We start from the raw sequence: 19,418 nt of genomic DNA on the forward strand, positions 1-19,418 counted from the left end.
CACGCACCACCATGCCCAGCTAATTTTTTTGTATTTTTAATAGAGACAGGGTTTCACCATGTTGGCCAGGCTGGTCTCAAACTCCTGACCTCAGGTGATCTGCCCATCTCTGCCTCCCAAAGCGCTGGTATGACAGGCATGAGCCACCACAGCCTGCCATGAAACTTGTTCTTGATAGAATATTATCTAATAGTGTCCCAGTAATATCCTTTTTAGGTAGTTGATTTTAGATTGAGCCAGGATACGGTCAAATATGAAGCACTGTACTTGGCAGTCATACTCTTTGGTCTCCTTTAGTCCAGCACAGTTCCCAGATTTTACTTGTCTTTCATAATAGACATTTTTTAAGAGTCCAGGTCAGTTATTTTGTACATGTCCTATGATTGGGATGTTTAATTGCTTACTCGTGATCACACTCATGTTAAATACTGTTGACAAGAACATGGAGTAGGCCAGGCACGGTGGCTCACACCTGTAATCCCAGCACTTTGGGAGGCCGAGGCTTGCGGATCACTTGAGGTCAGGAGTACACACACACACACACACACACACCTGAGACTGGGTAATTTATAAAGAAAAGAAGTTTAGTTGGCTCACAGTTCTACAGGCTGTACAGGAGGCATAGTGGCCTTTGCTTCCAGTGAGGCCTCAGGAAACACAGTCGTGGCTCAAGGGGAAGCAGACACGTCTTACGTGGCCACAGCAGAATAAAGAGTGAGGAGGTGCTACGTAAACACTTTAAACCACCAGACCTCATGATAACTCACCATCACTAGAACAGCACCAAGGGGATGGTGCTCAACCATTCATGAGAAATCACCCCCACCGGGCCCCACCTCCAACATCAGGGATTACAATTTGGGACTGTCTAGTTGTTTATTCATGATCATACTCATGTTAAATACTATTGGCTAAAACATGGAATAGATGAAAATGTCTAATTGTTTCCTCAGTATTTTCATTTTTTGACCATGTTATGTGATCATAAAAAATGACACAGATCCAAACCATATCACTTTTTTTAATGTAAAACTTCTTAAGGACCCAAGAGAACCGAGAACAAAGGGCCTTTTGGAAGTGGAGTTACTGCAGGCACTCACACAGCCTTCGGACTTGTATCCCTGTAGCTAGTCAGAAGTCTTTGCCAAGACTCTACCTACCAAAATTAGACTTCTTAAAAAGAATTAAAAAGCAGTTCAGAGCACCCAGCTGACTTTTTTCTCTCTTGCAGAACACTTAAGGAGTTCCGTGATCGACCGAAAGGACTTAATAATCAAAAGGATTAAGCCCAAACCCCAGCAAGGAGATGACATCACAGTGGTAGACGTAGAGAAGCAGATTGAGGCCTTCCGCAGCCGCCTGATCCAGATGCTGGGGGAGCCTCTTGTCCCCCAACTCCAAGACAAAGTGCACTTGTTGAAGCTCCTGCTCTTCTATGCTGCGGACTTGAACCCTGATGCAGAGCCCTTTCAAAAGGGCTGGAGCGGCTCCCGAGGGCCTGCCAAGCACTGAATGCCAAGAATACCTCCTGAACTCTCTCTCCAACTGCTTAGAAGCTCTAAAAGCATGAAAAGTGGTTAAAATCTTACAGGACCAAACCTGTATTATTTAATCAGTAGGTTGTAATTTCTAACTCTAGTAAATATCTTTTTTTAAATAATCCTATCCTAGCCTGTTCTCAAATATGGCTTAAATATACAAGGTATATATATTTTTTAATAAATTATTTATCTATACTTTTTTGAAACAGGTTAATACTCTGTGCACCACATGTTTAACATTTTCATTCAAGATGTGGAAAAAATCCCTCTGCTGAACCCAGTCTATACACCAATATTATGTCATTCAAGGTACCGACAACCTGTTTCAGGAGAGAGACGTTCATTTTTCCCTAATGAAATGCAAGCATTCTGTTAGACCTATTATATTGCCTGTTAATTTGACTGTAAGGAATAGGGGGTAGAAACAAAAGGATCAAGTGTGTTATAAAACATTTGATGTTAAAAGGAGACAATAAAAAGGCAATGGTTTTTCAAAATACCAAGTTCACTGTGACTCTGGGTGGGCAGAGTGGAATAACTATTGTTAAAAGGACAAAAAAATAGCCACATTTGAGAAAGTAGTAAGGATTTTTATTGTCAAAACGAGATCATAATAGAAGACACAAATAAATTAATTGTTCTCATAATTTTAGACTCCAGGGCCTCTCTATGGAAAGGCCAGCTTCTTATACAGACAAGGTACTATCCAAAACAAAAAACAGGTATTTGAGACAGTGTTCAAGACAATAACTGAACTTGTACACAGTGAAGAGAAATAAAAAGGTGGCTTCCGTATTTCCCTCCCTCAGTAAGGTTATGTGTTGCATAAAGGGATGAGGCTCATTTTCGTGAAAAATGCTTTCATACAGAAAATTTTGAATTGAGTGACCTCCCCACACAGGTGTTCCAGGCCCTGACCTGAACAAGGAAATCAAAGTAAGTTAACACCACTGGCTTCACATGAACCTCAAGACTATAATCTAATGGTATCTACCATTTCCTTTACTTTAAAAAAGTTTAATGTCCATTTACCTATACCAAATCAGTAGACTTAATTTTCTCTCTTAGGAAGTTTTTAACCAAATTAGAGCTAAATTAATCTCACTTTAAAGTGCAAGAAAGGCTCTGCTAGAGTAGTGTTTGTTCTGTGGCATAGAAAGAGGAGCATGCCTCCTCTGGCACTGGCCTAAGAGGCCCCACATGAAGAACTAGCTGCAAGACAGTGATCCATTAGGTCTGCCAAAAAGCAGGGGGACTCAAGGTTCAGCCTAGAAAGAGGGGTCCCTGCCAAGTCTGGCTTTTACCTGTACCCAGGTCCCAAACAAATCTTGGGTCCCCTAACTGATAAGGCTGGAGCACAGCACCAGTCATCAACAGGGCCAAAGTCGTCTTAGCGAGTCAGTGAGCACCTCTAAGCCATGATTTGTCAATGCTCACATGGATAGTGGTAAAGGAGTAAAGAAGCCTGGGTTTTGGAACAGTACAAACATTCTTTACCTAGTAAGCAGTGATCAAAGTTCTTACCTAAGGTAAATGATGAAAAAAACAGGTAATGAGGTCCCCATACACCCGTGCTGAGAATATTAGTCTAACTTTAAAGCAGTACAAAATGGCTTCTTCCACACAACAAGGGCAAGCTTTATACTAATGTTTCTCAAAAACCAATTACATCTCCAGCTCTAGCCTCAATTTAATAGGTTTTTTACTTTATTTATTTATTTATTGATGGCGTCTCGTTCTGTCGCCCAGGCTGGAGTGTAATGGCATGATCTCAGCTCAATACAACATCTGCTTCCCGGGTTCAGGCGATTCTCCTGCCTCAGCCTCCCAAGTAGCTGGGACTACAGGCGCCCACCACCACGCCCAGCTAATTTTTGTATTTTTAGTAGAGACGGGGTTTCACCATGTTGGCCAGGCTGGTCTTGAACTCCTGACCTCAGGTATCCACCTACCTTGGCCTCCCAAAGTGCTGGGATTACAGGCGTAAGCCACCACGCCCAGCTGATTAAGTTTTTAAATATACCTTTCCTATGTCAAAGCCAAGGTAAAAGGGGAGTGGGATGCAAGAAACCACCTTTACCAGAATCCCTGGAAAGAGGGCTCTAGAAGCCAGTGGGTGTGAGCACATTCAGGTCACGGGGTTTGAGGTTATGGGCCCGTGGTGGCTGTTTCTTTCCTTCCATCACTGGGATGTCCATCTTGGGGGGCTTCAAGGCTGCTGGATCTTCAGCCATTCGGTTGGCCTGGGCACGTATCAGTTCCAATGGAGAGGGCTTCTGGGCTCCTCGGTAGGCCTGGGTGGCAAAACTTCCTACAAAAGTGAACCAGAGTGCAAATGATTTCAAAACCAGTAAACAGCTCCCGATATACAATATGGTAAGATGTCTGCCATGCTGCTCTCTTTTTTGAAGGTGCTGCCTTACCAGAATCATACTTCTGAAGGGATCTCGGTCCAAAGAGGCTCCACTTATCTGATAAGTTTCTGTCCTTATCCCCACTTCCAGAGTCCATGGTGCTAGGATTTGGGCCAGGTAAGGCTGTGGAAGAACCAGAAGTGAACCAGCCCCTGGGAAAGAAAGAACAAAACATATCCTAAAATACCTCTTCCTTCGCCCCTAGAAATGTCTCACACCAAAAGAACAGGGAACTATCCCTTCTCCCTCTGAAACCACAGGCTTAAATACAACCTCATCTGCCACACTAGCTTTCCTGAAGCACGCAGGAACTCGGAAGGGTCACAGGAAGGGCTCACCTGGGCCTCTGCTTAGGTGAAGAGTGCGGAGTGGTGCTTGGGGTGGACTGGGCTGATGCAGGCTGCCTCTCTTCTTTTGTTATCTCTCCACTCTGTAGCTTTAGTTTCTGCTCAGATGGGTAAGAAGAGAGACTTTTAAAAAATGAAAGCAAATTCCAAACAGCTAAGTCTAGGCATAAAAAATTTGGTTTGCATTCTAACTTTAGGCAGAAGACATCTACAGGTGGAATGATTTCGGATGATCTAACAGGTAGTCCTTTGTTTTTGCCATACTAGATGGAACTCCATCTCCTTAAAAAATGTGTTCATTCTACACTATATCATGAACATCCCTGTACTTAAAGCTTTACACTACAACTTTTACTTTCAGAAACGTGAAGTAATTTCCCCACATTCCCCCAGACAGTAAAATGGAAGAGCCAGAACGCTAGCTGCCAGCCTTCTTGGCCTTTTAAGCAGGGCTTAAGCTCTTGTCTTGCTGCTGCTCCTACCATGTACAAAGCCCTGCCCATCCTCAGTCTCTCCAAGCCAATACTCAGGCATGCTGCTTCTCTCCAGCTAAATGCTTCCTCTGAGGAGTCTGTTCCATTCTCTCCTCCTTCTCTCCCATAGTCAGCCACTCTGGGTTCCCTCAGCACCGTGAGCATTCCTCTGACTCGCAGTCTAGTAGGGAGAGACAGGTCTACATCTCAGCTCTTCTAGAGCAAGGTTCCCATGCTGTCTCCTCCCTCCAGGCCTGCCATGCCACTGCTTAACCCAAGCTGCACGCCAAACAATGATCACGTTTGAATTTTCTCAAACACTCAACAGATCCATTCATGTAAGTTGACAATCTGTTACAAGATGTAAGTTACAGCTAATATTTCAGCCATCCTCATGTTCTACTCCTATGGGCAAGACACAGAAAGTGGGTCAACCAAAGTCAATCCTACCATTATATAAGGTGAATTGCTCAAATAGAATTCTCACTGACCTATCCTGGAAAGTTCTCAGTTAAGGGTCAAAGGCTGCTGGTGCCCCTCTCTGGAAGCTTCTGTCTTGTTTGAAAGCTTAAACTGGCCACCAGCCCAAACCTGATTTCCTATAGCAGTTTTTAAACCTAGCCTGCAAAAGAATCATCTGGAATGCTCATTACAAAATGCAAACAGTGCCGGGTGCGGTGGCTCACACATGTAATCCCAGCACTTTGGGAGGCCAAGGCAGGTGGATCACATGAAGTCAGGAGTTCAAGACCAGCCTGGCCAACATGGTGAAATCCCATCTCTACTAAAAATCAGCCGGGCATGGTGGCGCATGCCTGTAAATCCTAGCTGTTTGGGAGGCTGAGTTGGGAGGATCACTTGAACCCGGGAGGCAGAGGTTGCAGTGAGCCGAGATCACAACACTGTTCTCCAGCCTGGGTGACTGCAAACAGGCCACAGTTTTATATCCACAGTTTTATATCTCCACCCACAGGCCACCAGATCCGGGTTATTCCTCGTTATGTATAATGTATACCATGATTCTTTCCTGCATCGTGTGCTCTCCTCACCTTGCCCTCATCATACCCTGTTCAGAACTCTTAAAATAAAGCTTGGAACAAGCCTGGATTCTGACCCCCCCCTTGCCTAAAGAAGCCAGCCCAAGTTTCTTAACTGTAATTGTGTCTCTTCACAATCTGCCCCCGACTTCCATATGAGCCCCTTCAGGAGCCAGATTTCCAGGCTGCTTTGGAATGAGGAGGAAGAGGCCAACAGGAAGGAAGGCATCAGGAGACTTGGGTTCGGGTACTATGACTGGCTGAATAGGTGGCCTCGAACCTCAACCTCCTCATTTACAAAATATGGAGAAGAGCATCTGTCCCAAAAGGTGATTGTGAGGATGAAATGAATGCAAGTGCTTCACAGTCATACAACACTATCCAGTATGAAGCGGTCTTCACTGAAAGAAAGTCATTTGAAACTATTCATTCAAATACTTGGCTATCACTAAATTAACCCTTACCAAAATTCTTCACTTATAGAAATGAAATAGCGAAAACATTCCAATGCCACATTTGATTTTAACTTGTTCCTTTCCAGTTAAGCTGTTACCTCTGTTGAGGCTGCCCAGTTCTCCCCAAGATACTCCACATTTGCTTTATGATTCATAAAGTACTCCTATGTATATGTAAGCTGAGGTTCTCACTTGATCCTGCTAACCAGAAGTAGCAAAACAGACACCCCACTGTATAGGTGGATAAGCAAAAACTACGAGGCTAAGAGCTCGGGAGCGAGACTAACTCCACAGCCCCCAACTAACTGAGCTGGTAACTTCGAAACCACAGCCACATTTCAAGCCATGAACGCTGAAGGTTTTGTTTTTTCAAAGTTCCTAAGAGCTTACGTGGAGTGCTTCGGCCACTCGAAGGTACTTGGTCTCCTCGGTGGTGAGGCCCTTGTGGGGTGTGTAGCCAGCATCTCTCAGCCCTGCCTGTCGCTCAAAATGCTGAATGCTTTCCTGGGTCTGTTCTGGGAACAGAGGAGATGACAGTCATGCCCATTCCCCTCTCCCATCACAAAATAAGGAGGACAACATGGATATCTACTATTCTCCCCAGAAGCAAGAGACCACACTGACCATTCAAAGAAGAGGAGACTTTCCCCAGAGAGGCACCACAGCAGTAATTCTGAACCTCACACAAAGGCTCTCTAGCCAGAAGGAAGCCTTCCCTCACACCAAGCTGAAGAGGTTATTCCTAAAGGGACAGCTGAAGAACCTTGAGGACAATACTCCCACCCTCCTCTTAGTTGTACATGGTGACATTTTCTTTGTATTTAGAAATGCAACATGGGGCTGGATGCAGTAGCTCACACCTGTAATCCCAGCACTTTGGGAGGCCAAGGCGGGCGGATCAAGAGGTCAGGACATCCAGACCATCCTGGCTAACAAGGTAAAACCCCATCTCTACTAAAAATACAAAAATTAGCTGGGTGTGGTGGCGGGCGCCTGTAGTCCCAGCTACTCGGGAGTCTGAGGCAGGAGAATGGCGCGAACCCAGGAAGCGGAGCTTGCAGTGAGTCGAGATTGTGCCACCGCACTCCAGCCTGGGCGACAGAGCAAGACTCCATCTCAAAAAAAAAAAAAAAAAAGTTACATTGTGCTAAAAGAACAATGAATAAGTTTTGTAACACTGCTAGAACACATTCTCAAGCTTGTAAAATAAAAGTAGTGTTGCTGATTCAACAGATGTGAATAAGAAAATCAAAGTATAGGTGGGGCGTGATGGCTCACACCTGTAATCCCAGCACTTTGGTTGGCCTAGGCGGGCAGATCACGAGATCAGGAGTTTGAGACCATCCTGCCCAACAGAGTGAAACCCCATCTCTACTAAAAATACAGAAATTAGCCAGGCGTGGTGGCGGGCGCCTGTAGTCCCAGCTACTCCAGAGGCTGAGGCGGGAGAATTGCTTGAACCTGGGAGGCGAAGGTTGTGGTGAGCTGAGACCACAGCATTGCACTCCAGCCTGGGTGACAGAGTGAGACTCTGTCTCAAAAAAAAAAAAGAAGAGAAACCAAAGTAAGAGTCTGGACCTTTGGTTCTTGGTGAATTCACTAGGAATTGCCCAGGACAAACTGATGCCCTCCTGGAGAAGATAAACAAGGGCTTCTGACTTCAAAAATGAGCCAACCAAGGAGAACCTCTATGTACCTTACCCTGGTAGGGGCACAACTGCTGACAAGCAGAGCCATGTATCTAATTGTTAACTTTCCACAGCAACCTGTACAGCCCTCCAGAATGAAGAAGTTTAGTTAGCTTGTTACAAGGTTAAAAAAAAAATCCAAGTTCTCATATCAGGTTTCATTAGGATGACCAATCATACGTTCTTAAGACTAAAGACACTTGGACCTGGTCCTCTTCCTGGTAGACCAACTTTGAGCTGTTTTAAAAAAAAAACAAAAAACAAAAACAAAAAAAAAAACTGGGGCAAGTGGGAAATGCCCGGATGTTTCTCCTTCTCCAGCAGAGTTTGAAACAGTAACAGCAGCAGCTGCCGCCACTGAGCACTGGGCCTTCTGATCCTCACCTCAACCTGCCAGTGAAATTCCCCATTTTAGAGCGGGGCAGTCTCCGTAGTTAAGTAGCTTGCCCAAGGCCACAGTGACAGAGCTGGGAACATGAGATCGTATCAACAAAGCAGCAGGAATGCACCTAAATCAGATAAGATGCTTAACATTTGGCAAATCTTCCACTTAATAAATGGAGCTTCAATACTGACATGATTCAGCAGCCAAACTGACATTTGTTAGGATAAGGTAAGGCGAGCGTGTTGCAGTATCATCTCCAATCAGCTTGTAGGAAGCCTCAACTCTTCCCTGCCCCTATGGCACTCTACTCTGAGGGTGAAGAGTGCTTACTTGTGATCAGAGAATTCATGATGACATGGGTAGCTTTAGCCTTCACCACTGGGACCTTGTCCACACTGTCAATGGCTGATGACAGGGTCATGGCAGGGGAGGGTAGACTGGCCTCTCCTTCCTCCACCTGTTCAAGAGAGGTACAGTACAGAAGCACTTAGGCAGGGCAGGGGAGTCACACACCTAAATTTACTCCTTTGGGGAGGAAGTTACTGAAATAACATTAATCTGGTAAGTGAGGAAATCGTTGAAGGGAGGAGTTGGTCATCTCCACCCAGCTAGATAGGTATTATCCATAGAGACAACAAAGAAAGACATTAGGTGAATAGTTTACATTTATAAAGGTGGGAAAGCCAGAATTTGAAGCTCTGACGTCTACTACCTTCCCAGACTATGATCTTCCAATATACTATAGTACTATGCCCTAAGAATGCAGAAGAAATGCTTATTACGAAGCACTGACCACATCCCAGGCGCTATGCTAGATCTTAATTGATGAGAGCACTGGCTAAGTGGTTCTGACCCTGTGCCAGCCATTAGAACAGACTGCCGGGCTCCACCTCAGAGTTTGATTCAGTAGGGTCCCTGTTAGTCTGGGGTGGAGTTCAAGAATTTCTTTCTAATAAATTCCCAGGTGTTACTGATGCTGCCGGTCCCAAGACCACACCTTGAGGACCACTGCTCCCAAGGTTCAAGTAATGGTCTTTTGAAACAAACAAAAAAAATCTACTTAGCTCCTCATTTTCAACCTGCAAGAGCTGGCAGCCTCCACCTTCTGCAATCGAAACACCTGATACCTTGCTCAGGCCTAGCAGGGAGGAGAGAACAAGACTTATTCTTTATTCTGTGCTTGTCTGGAAGAACTGAGAAGAAAGTAAGATGGTTGCAAAGGGGGGACAGATAAAAAGTAATAAAAAATGTTGTATCCTTACTACAAAACAGAATTTATACCTTTAAGCTGTGACCTTGAGTACAACTTGAGTCTGTTTCCTTACTGGGAAGACGGTTGATTCCTAACATAGGGAGAGTTAGGGCAAATGAATAGGATCGCATGCGATGAGTCAAGCGGAGCTCTCCTTTGGAGCAGCTGTTCCAAGCCATCAGCTGTTCCAGCTTAGGCCCAGAAGAAATCTGGAAGCCCGCTCATCCCTTGCCTTGTGGAGCCATCAGCAGGGTGTGTGGCCTGGCAAGCACCACCAGAAGCCCTGCTCACCTCCTGCTCTGGACCCTAAAGCCCACTGCTCTGACATCACAGGCAAGCTGCAGCAGGCCTTTTCTCCCTGCACTTTTGCTACTTGTTACATGGAATACTCTCTCCTGAACAATTGACTGGGTCATATTTCAGTAGATAATTGATAGAGGGAATAGCCCCCAGAGCTGTAGGGGCACTTTCTTAGAAAGGAGCTTTCTGCCCTGAGAGTCTGTTGGAGGCTGGGGGAAAAACACTCCTTAGAAAGAATCAAATATGGCTCTACTAAGAGAAAGTTAAGCAGGGAGCCCGCGGTCATAATATCAGCTACACAGCTAATACACAATGTGCCAACCCTTTACATCCCCTGACTAAATCCCCACAACACCTCTATGACATAAGGTATTCCCAACTCTCAGAGAGAGACACTGGGGCTCAGGGTAAAGTTGTGTGCCCAAGGTCTTGCTAGGGCAGACCACCTGGGACTCACATCCAGGCCTATTTCAGTGGACCCTTACTGTGTACTGCCTGTCAGGCCCTGAGCTACCATGTGGCTCAAAGTTCAGAGAAACTGTAGCTACAGGTTAAACAGCCTTATGTGAACTTGGCGGGCCTACTTTATTCAGGCAACAGTCTAGCCTTTCTTGTATTCTTGGTGGCTGGAGAGTCAGAGGGGAGAGAGTCCCTGAGGTCGGGAAGCAGAGGCTCCAATAATGCGAACCTACGAAACTCGATTGCACGAAGGACTGTGAGGTATGTCCGGAAGGGCCTTAGGAAGGAGGCAGTTCTTACAGAGGATGGCCATGGGCAAAGGCAGCTGAGGCTGGAGGAACAGCATGAGGACAGGTACAGCATGTGTTCAAGAAAGGGCCAATTTTTTTCCCCAATCACAAAATGAGCACTTTTTGGGAATCTATGCCAGGCCATCGGCTGGATCCTGCAGATAAGAGTACAAACCTAGACATGGCCCCTGTCCTCAGGAAGCTAATGGAGGGCGAGAAAGCAATGCAGGGATGACGACGGGGACCATGGTACCGTGGGGAGCTCAGAGGGAGAGGTGATGGCCTTATCAGGAGGACGGTGATGTCAGGAAAACTGTCACAGAAGAGACTTTTGAGCTAAGACTTAAAGGATACCAGTTTTCAGGCAAATGGAGTGGGAGAAAAGTTGAGAGGACAGGATGCGGATGGCAAACATCCTAAACAATCAGGGCAATGTGAGCCAAAAACTGACAGGCAGAAAATACGCTGCTAAGTGCAAGAATTTTAGGTAACTTGCACAGTTCAAGCACTGGGTAGGGGAGCTGGAGAGATGCAGGCAGGACTTAGATCACATGGACTGTGGATCATGCTGAGCTTGGATTTAGCTCTGTGGGGAATATGAAGAGTCTCAGGAGCAGACAAGGCCATTCTAGTTTTGAATTAAAAAGAAAAAAAAAGGAAGGAGATTTAAAAAACCATCTATTGGGTACACTGTACACTATTCGGGTGACGGGTGCACTAAAAGCCCAGACTTCACCACTATACAATTCATCCATGCGAACAACACCTCGGGTAACCCTAAAGCTACTGATTTTTTAACAAAATAAATAAAATCTTAAAAAAGAAAAAAAAGACAGCTATAACTGAGGCACAGAAAACACATACAGGGAGTGGTTGCTGCCCAGTTCCATGGGCACAGGGAGCCACTGAAGGCTTCTGGAGCAGAGGAAGGACAAAGGGGTTGCGTATGCCAGAAGTGGCCAGCAGGGTCAGATACCTTGGCGAGGTGCTGATACTTGCGCTCTGGAATCACTGGCTTCCAAGGGACGCTGCCCATGTCCGATGGAGGAGGAGTCATGGGCGCAGGGTCCTCGAGGGTATCATCATAGCTGAGTGCCCGGCGGTATATCCCGATGGGCAGGGACATCTTGCCTAGAGGCGCACTAGCCTCAAGAGCTAAGAACAGAGACACCTGTCAAGACAGGTTCAGCAACTGGACATACTAGCAGCTTTAAATTAATCTGCAGGAAGGAAAGCTCTGAAATACTCTTGTTCTTGAACAGAGCAAAATAGCTTGTTTTGGAGTAGCTAATCCCATCCAGGAAAGGCAGTGGTACCAATCCCTTCCTCTATGCCTGACACCTTGGGTGGTCCACTTAACCCACTCAGCCGTCCTAATCCTTTTTTTTCATTATTTGTTTAGAGACACAGTCTATGTTGCCCAGGCTGGAGTGCAGCGGCACGATCACGGCTCACTGCAGGCTCAACCTCCTGGGCTCAAGTGCCTCAGCCTAGCGAGCAGTTGGGATTATAGGCATGTGCCACCATGTCCAGCTAATTTTCATGGATCAGGAAACCTGAAGTTCCATTTAAAGGTACTTGACCACAACTTCAAAGTACAGTTTGGAATCCAATCCCAAACCCATCTGATTTCAAAGCTGTGTCCTTTATGCCACAGAAGCCACCCCCTACTGCAATACTAAGGCTCTCAGTTCGTGCAAGACTGAGGATATGAAATGACCAAGGATACGAAGTTCTCATTCCCATTTCATAGATGAGGAAACTAAGGCCTAGGGGTAAAGTGACCTTCCCAAGTTCATTCAGAAAATGGCTACCTGGGGCTCAGCCAAGGTCTGTGAATCCTCTACCTTCCTTTCCTCACCAAAGAAAACACCAGCACTAACAGAAATGTTTGTGGCATCACTGTTCTGTATGATTTATTTAAACAGTAGAGTCACTTTCCATCACAGAAATTATTGACAACCACTCTCGCAAATCACCAGCTGATCCTGCCATTCCTGTCCACTGGAACTGACGCCCAGCATGTCGGGTTGTGATGCAGCCACCCCATTCAAGGGCACTCTCAGCTGTGCCAGACCAGGGAGCCAAGTTCATTGTGTTTCGTTTGCTAATCCTTGCATATCAGAACTAATGTCCAGAACCTACCTGAAAAGTAACATTTTCCTGTGGCTAAAATCATATAATAACACTCTCTAAGACATCAACCTGCCTGGCAATAAGTCCAAAACCACAAAAGATTTCATTTAAACGGCAAGGGGACCAAGCAGCTATCATTATTATTACTATTGCTATTAGTAATAATTAACAAAACCATAGAAATAAAAAGAGGATTAGAGGTTGCCAGGGAGTGGGTGGGGGGAGTGAGGATACGACTGCTAATGGTATGAGGTTTTCCTTTGGAGGTTATGAAAACGTACTGCAGTTTGGACGGGTGTGGTGGCTCACCCCTGTAATCCCAGCACTTTGGGAGGCTGATGTGGGTGGATCACCTGAGGTCAGGCGTTCCGGCCTAGCCAACATGGTGAAATCCCATCTCTACTCAAAATACAAAAATTAGCTAGGCGTGGTGGTACATGCCTGTAGTCCCAGCTACTTGGGAGACTGAGGCAGGAGAATTGCTTGAACCCAGGAGGCGGAGGTTGCAGAGAGCCAAGATCGTGCCACTGCATTCCAATCTAGGCAACAGAGTGAGATTCCATCTCAAAAAAAAAAAAAAAAGAAAAGAAAATGTACTGCAATTGATAGCAGTGTTGTTTGCACAACCCTGTGAATATACTAAAAATCACGACATTGTTCACTTTCAATGGGTGAATTTTATGATATGTGCATTACACACACACAAGCAAATAATAATTACTAAGTCTTCCTCCTTGCTAGACAATTACATCCCTCATCTTATCTAATCCTCATGAAGCAGATATTCTTCCCATTTTCAAATTTTCCATTTTCACAATCAACTTGCCCAATATCACCTAGCTTGAAAGAGTGCGCTGGGAACTGGAACACAGACCTGAGCCGGTGCACACACTCTGCATGCAACACACTACAAAGCATTCACTGAATGGGCACAATCCTATGGCTCGCGATGGCTACATGGAGTTTGTGGTAATCACAGCAACAATGAAAGACAAACTAAAACGGAGCTGATGATGTTAAGACTAGAGATGGATCTATATTGGGGAATACAGGAGACTTGGGGAGCAATTTCAAAAACATCTTAAAGACTCCCACTGAACAGCCATCCTAAAACAAATAAAGTCAGCTAGTATTTACTGGAAAATATGTTCGTATAAAGACAGACCAAATGCATTCTGGGCAGTAAATACATATTTATCACTGATTTTTAACTCCTGTTTTTACATATTTTGTTTAATCTTCACAACCCCGAGAGACAGGAACCATCATCTTTCTTCATCATCATACTTTACCGAGAATCAGAAATTAAGCGATTCAGATGTAATTAAAAATCACTTTCCTTTCTCATAAAACAATTCAAGTAGTCATCAATGGTGTCAATAACCCAGAACTTGACTCATTAAGGGTTGCTGTGAGCATTTTCATGATTAAGTTCAATCTGCCATTTAAGCAGGCTGGTGCCTTTTTACCAAGACTTCCATCCCACCTCCCCATCACCCCCAAAAAGGTGAGTTTAATCACTTTGGTACATACTACAAGAACTGCACAACTTATTCTGAATTATTATTTGATAACTAGGAAAGTAACAAACTTGTCATAATACCCTTAAATGAAGTGACTATTCTCTTTAAGTTAAAGTTTCATACTATGGCTGAGCGGCTAATAAAATATTTAAATGATGCCAATCTAAGGCTAGGCGTGGTGGCTCACACCTGTAATCCCAGCACTTTGGGAGGCCAAGGTGGAAGGATTACCTGAGATCAGGAGTTTGAGACCAGCCTGGCCAACATGGAGAAACCCTGTCTCTATTAAAAATACAAAAATTAGCCGGGCGTGGTGGCAGGCAGCTGTAATCCCAGCTACTCAAGGTTGAGGCAGGAGAATCACTTGAGCCCAGGAGGCGGAAGTTGCAGTGAGCTGAGATCACACCACTGTATTCTAGCCTGGGCAGCAGAGTGAGACTCAAAAATAAAATAAAACTGGCTGGGCGTGGTGGCTCACACCTGTAATCCCAACACTTTGGGAGGCCGAGGCAGGCGGATCACAAGGTCAGGAGTTCCGCCCAGCACGGTGGCTCACGCCTGTAATCCCATTACCTTGGGAGGCCGAGGCGGGCGGATCACAAGGTCAGGAAATCGAGACCATCCTGGCTAACACGGTGAAACCCCGTCTCTACTAAAAATACAAAAAATTAGCTGGGCATGGTGGTGGGCGCCTGTAGTCCCAGCTACTCGGGAGGCTGAGGCAGGAGAATGGCGTGAACCCGGGAGGCGGAGCTTGCAGTGAGCTGAGATCGCGCCACTGCACTCCAGCCTGGGCGACAGAGCAAGACTCTGTCTCAAAAAAAAAAAAAAAAGGTCAGGAGTTCCAGACCAGCCTGGCCAATATGGTGAAACCCCGTCTCTACAAAAAATACAAAAATTAGCTGGGTGTGGTGGCGGGCGCCTGTAATCCCAGCTACTGGGGAGGCTGAGGCAGGAGAATGGCTTGAACCCAGGAGGTGGAGGTAGCAGTGAGCCGAGATTGTGCCGCTGCACTCCAGCCTGGGCAACAGAACAAGACTCCATCTCAAAAAAATAAAATAAAATAAGCCAATCTAGTAAATCTAAATACTCGCTTGGTAGCAGAGATTAACCATTAATATATAGTTCCGATAAAATGGTTTCTGTCTAGCTTAAAACATTAATAAGGGCAAAACATGATTTTACCAAAAAGAATTAAGTTTACCAGGCACTTCTGGTTGTCTTGAAGCCATTGAAAGACTGGGATCCAGGTGCTTTTTCTATACAGAATTCCGAGCTGAGTCCCTGCCACCTAATAAAATAACAAAGGGCATTTTCTTATGGTGAGCAGCACCAATGCTGTTCTTCTGGCAGGCACACAGAATTGAACGGCTTGTTTACAAGGTTGAAACACACATGCAAGAGCCAGTGGGTGACAAACATGCCAATGAAAAAAGAAGGATAAAGTCAAAGGTCTCACCACACCTGTGGCTGATCTTAACACCTGTGAGATGACAGAGCTAAGATGCCATACATGGTGAAAAAGTCACCTTACCACAGTGAAATGATGTGACGACTAAGCGGACAGACAGATGTTAATGAGGAACATGGTCCAGCTGCTGCAAAGTAGCAAAGCTTCCCAGGAAGAGTCCATCCAGAGGTTCTAATAACAACAAACAGCCAGCATTGGAACAGCCCGTCAGAGTCTGCCAAACACTTGTTTATTCCCCACAACAACCTTGCTCATTTCATTTTCTTAACTCACAGCAAGCGGCTAGATACTACAGCAGGGAAATTTGTTCTTTATAGCTAACACTATAAACTATTTACAGCGTTTATCTTGTCTTTTAATCCTTGCAGCAAGATGGCAAAGCAGATATTATTTATCCCAATCCCAATTTTTTTTTTTTTTTTGAGACGGAGTCTCACTCTGTCGGCCCAGGCTGGAATGCAGTGGCGCGATCTTGGCTCACTGCAAGCTCCACCTCCCGGGTTCACGCCATTCTCCTGCCTTAGCCTCCCAAGTAGCTGGGACTACAGGCGTCTGCCACCACGCCTGGCCAATTTTTTGTATTTTTAGTAGAGATGGGGTTTCACCGCACTAGCCAGGGTGGTCTTGATCTCCTGACCTTGTGATCCGCCCACCTCGGCCTCCCAAAGTGCTAGGATTACAAGCGTGAGCCACCGCGCCCGACCCCAGTTTTTTTTTTTTTTAAGCTATCTCTTACAGAAAGGCTATCCCAAATTTAAAGAGAAGGAAACTGGCCGGGTGCGGTGGCTCACGCCTGTAATCCCAGCATTTTGCGAGACCCAGGCGGGCAGATCACTTGAGGTCAGGAGTTCGAGACTAGCCTGGCCAACATGGTGAAACCCCATCTCTACTAAAAATACAAAAATTAGCCGGGCATGGTGGCGGGCGCCTGTAATCCCAGCTACTCGGGAGGCTGAGGCAGGAGAATAGCTTGAACCCGGGAGGCGGAGGTTGCAGTGAGCCGAGATCGAGCCACTGTACTCCAGCCTGGGCGACGGAGTGAGACTCGGTCTCAAAAATAAAAATTAAAAAAATTTAAAAATGTTAAAAATAATAATAAAGAGAAGGAACCTAAAAATCAGAGGAGTTAAGTAAATTTGTCCACGGTCACAGATAAGTGGTCCGTGCGCAAGGTAGGTAGTTTCATGCCCAGTTTACAGGGGAGTTAAAACGAGGGCCTGAGAAAGTTACTCTTGTTTTTCGGCTTGCTACACCGTCCCTCTATCCCGATAGGACTCAGAGCAAAGAAGTTATTGATAGTTCTTCACTAACGAGCATCGCAAAGGCCGAATTCAGCCATCCTCCCAGTCCAGGGAGCATTCCCGCCCCAGACACGTCCCCTTCCCCTTTCCCTTTCCCTGTGCGCCCACCTCCCAGCTCACCGTCCCTCTGCCTCTCCTTCACAATATACAAGACGGTGCCGCCAGGATACGAAAGGCCGGCTGCTTCACCCACCCCTCCAGGCTAAGATTAGGGCCAGGACCCTAGCCGAAGGCGGGGTGTGGGGAGATGAGGTTGAGGACAAGCCGCGGGGGCTCGGGCTGGGCTGGTCCCACGAAGCGGAGGGGAAGCCCGTACGGGAGCTGCAGGGCATCCCCGGAGAGAAGCCCCATTACGGAGACCCCAGAGAGCGGAGCCAGGCAGGCAAGAGGCGACCCAGCCGAGCTCGAAGCCGGGATGAAGGGTTAAGAGGTGCGGGGAGAGGGGAGTGGCTTGGAGGGGCCCCGAGATCGGGCCTCACCGGAAGCGCCCCTCCTGATCGCCAGAGAACGCAGCCCCAAGGGAGGGCCCAGGCCCGCCATCTGTTCACCTGTGATCCTGCTGCCGCGGGACTGCCTGCGGCCCGGAGTCCGGCACTAAAAAGGTTCCGAGGGCCCACGTCTCCCGAGAGGCTGTGGCGCAGTCTGGACCCAAGCCATTGTGAGAGCGGCGGCGATTTCGAAGGTCCCCAAGACCCACTAGGTAGCAGTACCCAGCCAGCGGGCAGGCAGCACTGCAGATAAAGCCTCCGGAGACCGCGGGATCTCGCGCGAGACTTGGCCCAGCGGAGCACAGGGCATGCTGGGAGTTGTTGTCCACGATCGCGAGACCCGCCCCCTCCCCACGCCCTTCGCTGCCCAGCGAGTTGTGGAGCCGCAGCTCCGAGTGTGGAATCCGCCAGCCCCGAGAGGAAACGCCACACTTCACCACCACTTCCTCAGCGCGTGTGCTGTGCCTGGGTCCGTGACAAGCTAAGGGAAGACGGAGGTAGCATAGTAAAATGACACCCACAAACCCAAGCCCTCAAGGCTCAAAAAGGGCTGCCAGGTGCGAGCACTTGTCATCCTGTTTTTCCCACTTCACGGAGGTGAAGCTGAGACTGGGAGAGATGAGAAGTCACTTCGATTAGCAAGCGGTGCAGTGAGCACGGACTGTCTCCCAAAACAGCGGGGTTAGGCAGGGTTCGTACTAGTAGCTGAACCAAAAAAGGGAACCGACCTCACCTGCCTCCCCTAGGGAAGGCGATCCTAATATCATTTCTCTTTTACATAAAGGAAAGTGAGGCTTAGAGACGCCAGCTGAGGTGTCAGTCACATCCTGAAGGAAGACTTCTCTTATCCCTGAAGGGTTCACAAAGAAGGCGAAGCAACGAAGTTACAGCAGAATTTGCAAAAGTCTATCCACGTTTCTACCCCAGTCCAAAGCTCGCCATCAAAACTCATCTCAGGAGAGCTATGATTGGTGGTGCGGGGTGAATGTCACATTTAGATTTCAGCATTTGAGGCTTCCAGCCGTACTGGCAGAACTGAGAGGCCTTGCTCATGCGACTTGAAACTTAAGCGCTGTTTCCAGACCAGGGTGCTTGAGTGCACTAAGAATTAAAGTCTTTGATGAATTCTATAATTAGCTTATCAACAGCACAATTACATTGCAGTATAATTGTGTGTATATGTGTGCGTGTGTGTGTGTGTTAAAGGTGTTCCTTTGTTAATTTGGAGCTTTTTAAATATGCCATATTTTTTAACCTCTGTGGAGGCAAAGCTGGCACCTTGCTCTTTATCCACCACAGGAAGGGATGTATATCACCTCTCAGTCAGAAAAGGAAGAAATAGCACTTTGCACCCTTATGTAGATCATAAGGTGGGATCATCTCATTTATTTCTTAGCCACAAATACATGAAAACTTAAGACTTTCCTGGAAGTTACTATTTGATTAAAACAACTTTTTCTGGCTGGGCACGGTGGTTCACGCCTGTAATCCCAACACTTTCAGAGGCTGAGGCGTTCGAGGCCATCCTGGCCAACATGGCGAAACCCCGTCTCTACTAAAATACAAAAATCAGCCAGGTGTAGTGACAGGTGCCTGTAATCCCAGCTATTCTGGAGACTGAGGCAGGAGAATCTCTTGAACGTGGGAGACGGAGGCTGCAGTGACCTGAGATCACACTACTGCACTCCAGCCTGGGCTACAGAGTGAGACTCCATCTCAAAAGAAAAAAACTTTACCCCTGATATTTGTGGTACCAATGTCTGAAGCTGTCATGGTCTTGGTGCATAGCACCTATGTGAGAGCACCTATTTCTTTTCCACAAATAATAGACTGTAAACATTTTTTTTTTTTTTTTTTG

The 19,418-nt window shown here is 46.5% G+C and overlaps 2 protein-coding genes across 11 annotated transcripts in view; one reads left to right on the forward strand and one right to left on the reverse strand.

The window, feature by feature from the left end:
• Positions 1 to 3,231, forward strand: part of SIMC1 (SUMO interacting motifs containing 1) — a 103,396-nt gene extending 100,165 nt beyond the window's left edge. For all 4 annotated transcript variants that reach the window (XM_034961001.3, XM_034961003.3, XM_055113036.2 and 1 more), the window contains one exon: positions 1,232 to 3,231. In XM_034961001.3, coding sequence (XP_034816892.2) covers positions 1,232 to 1,512 — 281 coding nt within the window. In that variant the 3' untranslated portion in view covers positions 1,513 to 3,231. The remainder of the gene's footprint in view (positions 1 to 1,231) is intronic.
• On the reverse strand, positions 2,111 to 17,837 carry KIAA1191 (KIAA1191 ortholog). 7 transcript variants are annotated; one of them, XM_003806830.6, is made up of 9 exons: positions 17,621 to 17,661; positions 15,835 to 15,942; positions 15,505 to 15,591; positions 11,618 to 11,796; positions 8,671 to 8,797; positions 6,658 to 6,782; positions 4,294 to 4,400; positions 3,965 to 4,107; positions 2,111 to 3,852 (listed from the first exon to the last, which is right to left on the reverse strand). In XM_003806830.6, exons 3-9 carry the CDS (start codon positions 15,530 to 15,532, stop codon positions 3,644 to 3,646), a joined length of 918 nt encoding a protein of 305 aa, XP_003806878.1. In that variant the 5' UTR covers positions 15,533 to 15,591; positions 15,835 to 15,942; positions 17,621 to 17,661; the 3' UTR covers positions 2,111 to 3,643. The 7 variants fall into 7 exon arrangements, with proteins under 7 accessions (XP_003806878.1, XP_034816898.1, XP_063460367.1 ...); XM_034961007.4 differs by lacking the exon at positions 17,621 to 17,661 and adding an exon at positions 17,552 to 17,571; XM_063604297.1 differs by lacking the exon at positions 15,835 to 15,942 and having other exon boundaries at positions 15,486 to 15,591; positions 17,621 to 17,837.
• Positions 17,838 to 19,418: the final 1,581 nt, after the last annotated feature.

The sequence above is a fragment of the Pan paniscus genome, chromosome 4, assembly GCF_029289425.2.
Source record: "Pan paniscus chromosome 4, NHGRI_mPanPan1-v2.0_pri, whole genome shotgun sequence".
Taxonomy (NCBI): Eukaryota; Metazoa; Chordata; class Mammalia; order Primates; family Hominidae; genus Pan; species Pan paniscus.